At 42.5% G+C, this 6,916-nt stretch overlaps 1 protein-coding gene across 1 annotated transcript; it reads left to right on the forward strand.

The window, feature by feature from the left end:
• The first annotated feature begins 1,920 nt into the window (after positions 1-1,920).
• Positions 1,921-5,782, forward strand: LOC123395724 (LRR receptor-like serine/threonine-protein kinase RGI5). The gene is made up of 2 exons (XM_045090750.1): positions 1,921-4,744; positions 5,255-5,782. The coding sequence occupies exons 1-2, from the start codon at positions 2,158-2,160 to the stop codon at positions 5,560-5,562; spliced, it is 2,895 nt and encodes a 964-aa protein (XP_044946685.1). The 5' UTR covers positions 1,921-2,157; the 3' UTR covers positions 5,563-5,782.
• The last annotated feature ends 1,134 nt before the right edge of the window (positions 5,783-6,916 follow it).

The following is a 6,916-nucleotide window of genomic DNA, read 5'->3' on the forward strand; positions in this document are numbered from 1 at the left end:
TTGTACTTATTGTGGAAAAACCGTTGCCGAAGGTGCACAATTTACTGTAAAACCTACCGAAGGTGCACAAATGTTCTGCAATTGTGACACAAAAAAATAGTCGGTCACACCGACTATTATAACGCGTTTTCCTCTATGAAGTCGCAAGTCCGAGTTAGAGTGGTGTCACCCTTCCTTTTTTTTTTAATTTCGCGATCGTGACACAGCAAATGGACTGGCCACTGTGCGAAACGCAGGCATTTGGAAAAAATTAAGTGGGCCGGTCTTGTAGGGAGTAGGATGTGCACCTGGTGGAACATTTTTTAAACAAAAAATTTAAAACGGGCCGGCCCATTAGACAAATCCCAGTTGACACAATGTTTCGGTTCGATTTAGGCCGGGGTTGCATAGTTTAGGATACAATAGCAAAAGGGCTCGTGCGTTGCAACGGGAGAAAAACAATTAAATCTCCAATGATGCTGATTATATTATGTCTTTAAAATTTTAGGACATTTTTTGAAATGCATGAACATTTTTTGAATTAGCAAACATTTTTTTCAATTGCACTCAAAAAATAATACACATTTTTTTTAAAAATCATGGACTTTTATTGTTTTCACCAACATTTTTCTCAAAATTATGAACGTTTTTCTGAATATGCGAATATTTTTACAAAAACCCCGAGTATTTTTTGAATTCACAAACATTTTATGTTTTCTTCAAACTTTTATTTCAAAATTCTCAGTTTCATAAATTGCAAAAGTTTTTCAAAGTTATAAATTATTTAAATTAAAAAATGGAACGGAAAAATTAAAATAAAAAACGAGACTAAAAACAGAGGCACAAACTCTTTTTAAGATTTTTACACGGACTTTTGTTTGAAATCATTGAATTATATATTTTATGGACAATTTCTCAAAATTTAAACATTTTTTTGTATATGCAAACATTTTTCAAAACTCCTGAGTAGTTTTTGAATTCTCAAAAAAATTATGTTTTTTTGAATATTTTATTTAGAAATTCTCAGTTTCTTAAAATTTAGAAAAGTTAGTTGAAGTTCTAAATTATTTAAAGTATAAAAAAACAAAATGGAACTGAAAATAAAAATAAAAGAACTAAACCAAAAAAACAGGCACCCACGAATGGGCTGGCCCAAACAGGTGTGCTGCATCTTTTTCCAACGCCCAGAGCGTAATATAGGAGGTGCCTACATGGGCCGGCCCAGTCCGGAGATTTTTCTGTTTGAAACGTTTTTATGACTTATAGGAGGCATTGATGGGTAATTTTAGTGAACTTTAGGGGCAATTTGAATGACGTACGGCAGAAGCAATATTTGCTTTATTAGTAGGTAAGATTTGTAGTTGAAAAAAATTAGACTAGTTTTTTCAACAAGTATTGTGATATTGAGAAAGTAAATTTCTTCCTCCGCTCCTAAATATTTGTTGTTGGAAAGAATCAGACTAATTCTTTCCAACGACAATACGATACAGAGGGAGTAAATTTCTTCCGCTGTTCCTATATATTTATTGTTGATGAGAACCAGACTAGTTTTTTTTTCCAATAACAAGTACTTCCTTCGTTTTAAAATAAGTGTTTTAAGTTTAATACAACTTTGTACTAGAGATAGTACAAAGTTAAAACACTTATTTTAGAACAGAATGCTATTATGATACAGATGAAGTAAATTTCATGCAAGACATGGCGTTCATGATTGGCCCTCAGAATTTAGCATGCAAAACTGCAAATCCAAGCGAGAAAACCACACACAACAAGGGTTCTCACCTCAGGTTTCGTGTTTTCTCTTTCGAAAAATAAAACTCAGGTTTTGGTCACCCCACCAAATACGTCAGTGAGTGAGTGAGTCAGTCAACTCAGATTTTTTTTTCCCACCAAAAAAAAAAAAAAAAACTCTGGACCCAAACAGAGAAGATCCTCTTCCGTCTCGCAAGAGGCAAAGACTGGACAACTGCAGTCTCCCCTTTCCCTCTCTACAACTACAACCCTCGTCTCGAACTCGAATCCACAAATGTCGACCAAAACCCGAGGGCACGAGCACCACACAGCCATGGCCTCCCAGAAACCCGAAGCCTAGGGGAGTCCCTTTGGCCTATTGCTCCAGCCGGCCAGGATCAGCAGGGAGCCAATTGAATCAAGAGAAAAGGCCGAGGGTCGCCGGCCATGGGGGACGGGAAGAGGTACTGTTCCTGCTCCTCTACCCATGGCTTCTCGGTGCCGCTACCGCTCTTCTCCTTCTTCACCTTGTTCTGCCTCCATCTGTCCATCGCCGCCGCCGCCGGCAACCCGCCCCTTCCTCTAAACAACACGCAGGAATCCATCATGAGGGATCTCTCGCGCTCTGTGGGCTCAGCCGGGTGGAACACAACCGTCTCCAATCCATGCCTATGGAGGGGAATCGGTTGCTCCCCTTCTAACTCCAGTTCCTTCTTGGTGGTGACCAAAGTCGATTTATCTGGCTACTCCATATCCAACTCCACGCTCTTTGCCTCCTTATGCTCTCTCGACACCTTACACTCCCTCGATCTCTCCAATAACTATTTCGCCAATTTGACGGGCCATTTCTCTCCTTGCCCCATGACTGCCGGGTTGCGGGTGCTAAATTTCAGCAGCAACCGTCTGTCGGGACGACTAGGCCATCTCTCCGGTTTCTCTCGACTCGAGGTTCTTGATCTCTCCTTCAATTCCTTCCTTGGTACTGTGACCACCCAATTGAGTGTTATGCCTAGGTTGAGGAGCCTGAACCTCAGCTCCAATTATTTGGTGGGTGCTGTCCCTCTAAGAATGGCTAGCTCTATGGAGGAGTTGGTGTTGTCTCGTAATAGTTTCAGTGATTCAATTCCAAGCAGTCTGTTCAGTTATTCAGACCTCACCCTGTTGGATCTTAGTCAGAACAGTTTCACTGGTGATGTCGTTGATGAGTTCCGGAAGCTGCCCAAGCTCAGGACCTTAATCCTTTCTGGTAATAACCTGACTGGAGCAATACCGGCGAGCTTGTCGAATGTCATGACGCTCACTCGGTTTGCGGCTAATCAGAACAATTTTACTGGTTCTGTCCCTAGTGGTATTACAAAGCATGTGAAGATGTTGGATTTGAGTTATAATGGTCTGAGTGGGGAGATCCCCTCTGATCTCCTCGGCCCCGCGGGATTGGAGACTGTTGATCTCTCCAGCAATTACCTCCAAGGACCAATTCCTAGGAACTTATCTTCACACCTCTACCGCTTGAGGCTTGGTGATAACAAGCTCAATGGGACCATCCCGGACACCATAGGTGATGCCTTGGCCCTGGCTTATCTTGAGTTGGACAACAATCACTTGATGGGAAATATCTCTTCACAGCTTGGAAGATGCAGGAACTTGTCCTTGTTGAATCTGGCATCGAACCATTTTCAGGGTCAAGTGCCTGATGCAATCAGTAACCTTGACAAGCTGGTAGTTCTGAAGCTTCAAATGAACAATCTCAGGGGATCTATCCCAAGTACATTTTCTGATTTAACAAACCTGAACACTTTGAATCTTAGTCTGAATTCATTCACGGGAGAGATACCAATGGGAATTTTCAACCTTCCAAAGCTTTCCAACTTGAATTTTCAAGGGAACAAGATCAGCGGTGCCATTCCAGTGTCAGTCAGTTCATTGCAGTCTCTAATTGAGCTCAATCTGGCAGATAATTCCCTCACTGGTACCATCCCAACAATGCCGACCAGTTTGAGCGCAGTTCTCAATCTTAGTCACAATCATCTCAGTGGATCTATTCCTTCAAATGTCGGTGTTTTAAAAGATTTAGAGATCCTTGACCTTTCATACAACAACTTGTCTGGTCCAGTGCCATCCTCACTTGAGGGTCTACAGAGCTTGACAAAGTTGGTGCTATCTTATAATCACCTCTCTGGGTCCCTTCCTGCATTCCGTTCAAGTGTGACTGTTGATAGCACTGGAAATCCTGATCTTACAAATGGCAAGGAAAGCAGTAATGACTCTCCTACTAGTAGGAAGACAAGGACACATACTGTTGTCATTATTGTTGCTATTGTCAGTTCTCTTGTTGGACTGTGCTTGCTGGCTGCTATTGTTATGTTCGCATTGTCCAAGAGAATTTATCGTGTGGAAGACGAAGGACCATCAACTGAAGTGGGTGTGTGTCAAGTCATTGACGGCCACTTCATAACAATGAGCAGTGTGCACACATCTGGAATTGATTTTAGGTATGCAGTGAAAGCAGTCTCCAATCCCAACAACATATTCCTGAAGACAAGGTTCTGCACCTACTACAAGGCCATGATGCCAAATGGATCAATCTACTCTGTGAAGAAGCTTGATTGGAGTGACAAGATATTCCACGTTGGTAGCCAAGAGAAATTTGGCCATGAGCTTGAGGTACTTGGCAAGCTAAGCAATTCCAGTGTCATGGTGCCATTGGCCTATGTCTTGACAGAAGACAATGCGTACCTCCTCTATGAGCATGTGTACAAGAGCACGGTGTTCGACTTACTACATGATGGAAGGTCACATGTTCTGGACTGGACATCACGGTATAGCATTGCTTTGGGGGTGGCCCAAGGGTTGACCTTTCTTCATGGGCGCACTCAGCCGGTTCTGCTTCTTGATCTGTCGACGAGGACTATCCACTTGAAGTCAACAAACGAGCCTCAGATAGGAGATATTGAGCTTTACAAAATTATCGATCCTTCTAAAAGTAGCGGGAGCCTTTCAACCATTGCTGGCACAGTCGGCTATATTCCACCAGGTAAAACACGTATCCTCATATTCTGATTCAGTTTGAGCAGCTATTGTCAACTTGTTGATTTTTCTTTGAGAAATGGATATTTTCTGCTATGTTTTATTTACAAACACTTCATGTCGTCTGTTTCTTGTTTGTAGAAATTTTTCTTAATGTGCTTGACTACAAATATGCGTGAATAGTACCTCCAAATTCCACCTGTCCCATTGTTTGGCCTAAACTTGAAGTACCATCTTATTTCCTGAAGTGTTTCAGTGGAATGCTACCTCTTTCACTCGTTTAATTTAGACACCCAAGCCCATGCTTTATCAGCGTTATGTTGAAAGCTGCCATCCAAACTAAAGTGTCTCAACTGGGCAAATAATAGTTCAAACGGATAACTGCTCTGAGGCAAACAAGCTTCTCAACCTGTGCCCAAGCCCCCGCGACAATCTTGCAGATTTTGGTTCAGTTATTTCAGTAACTCAGAGAAGTTCATATAGACTAAGATCAAATGTCACCGAATTTTGATTGCAGAGTATGCATACACCATGAGGTTGACGATGGCTGGCAACGTGTATAGCTTTGGAGTCATTTTACTGGAGCTCTTGACAGGGAAACCATCTGTCAGTGATGGCATGGAGCTAGCCAAGTGGGCTCTCAGTCTTTCAGCTAGGCCTGAGCAAAGGGAGCAGGTCCTTGACACCAGGGTCTCAAGGACTTCAGTTGGTGTTCACAGTCAGATGCTGTCAGTCCTCAATATTGCGCTCTCCTGTGTTACTTTCTCTCCCGATGCTCGGCCGAAGATGCGCAACGTCTTAAGGTTGCTCGCCAACGCAAAGTGAATGTGAATCAAAAGAAAGCAGTCGGTTTTGGTAGGTTAGATAAGTTCTGGATGGAATCTGACATTTTCTTAGTTTGTGGATGTCAGTATACAGGTGATCATTGTATAGTGACATAGTCTATGGTAGGTTATGAGTTGGTGACGAGTTTGAATTGTTAAGTGTATATTTTTTGGACTGAACGATCTGTGATCTTTAAACACCACAGTGATGGTTATTAGCAGACTTGAGTGCATTGTTTTCTTGTTAATTCGACTAGTACTTTGAATTGATAACTAGTAATCATGCACGTGCAACGCATGTGTCGTCATCAAATATAAATGTGAGTATGCTCAAAGGTATACTCAAAGGACCTGGAATTTAAAATCCATGTCCTAGTATAATTTATAAAAGATGTTCATAAAGAGGAATGTATATACAAATATTCTAGAATGAGCTTTTGGAGATAAATTTCAATTGAACATACGAATCTTAATATTCCTTTCAAAAACCAATAAATATATTCAGCAAAACCCATGCCAGGTGTATGCCAAGTGCACTTTACCAAGGTTTACAGCCGGCAAACCCTATGCCGGGTACATATCTACCTTCGTGGGGCGCTCATCATAGAATGATTTTTTTGTAGTGCATTTGATGAAAGAAAAATTACAACATCACAAACTGCAGGGTCCTTATAAAGGTCGAAGAGGCATCTAATAATAAGGTGAAAATAATGAAGTTACATCTGCTTTTAACACAATATATATGTACGTCCACCAAATACAAGTAGGACTACTCAAACAAGACTTCAAATCATAACCTGAAAAATGGCGGGGGGGGGGGGGGGGGGGGGGGGGGGCACTTAACTTTGGTGGCCGAAGATCCCTTGATCGTTCGGCGGAGGGAGAGAGGTGGCGCCAAGAGCGGAACTAGCGATCAGCACCGGCAAGGTCGTTTACCCTGGTTCGGGCCGATTGGCGCGTAAAACCCTACTCCTGCTTTGTTTGTATTGGGTGCTTACTGTAGGGTTATTTGCTACAGTTATTAGTTGGTGATCAAAGAGTTTAAACCCCAAAAGGTCCAACCCCCTAGAACTGAGCTTTGGGCCTTTTTTATAGGCAAAAGGGTCACCAATAGTGCTCTGAAGTGGTTTCACGAGTTGCATAGTGAACAAGGTTCACCCCTATCTATCTACCGCGGTATCAGGGGCAATAAATGCCTTGTCAGGCCCTCCTGACCTGCATCAAGGTGGCATCGACACGTACCCAGGTGTATTGACACCTGGGCTTTGTGCTGGCACACGAGGGATGCGCTGGAGCGGTGGCAGTCGATGGCACTATGGCAGGAGGGACACCTGGCGGGCGAAGGGAGGTTGCCG

This window comes from Hordeum vulgare, chromosome 5H (assembly GCF_904849725.1).
Source record: "Hordeum vulgare subsp. vulgare chromosome 5H, MorexV3_pseudomolecules_assembly, whole genome shotgun sequence".
NCBI lineage: Eukaryota > Viridiplantae > Streptophyta > Magnoliopsida > Poales > Poaceae > Hordeum > Hordeum vulgare.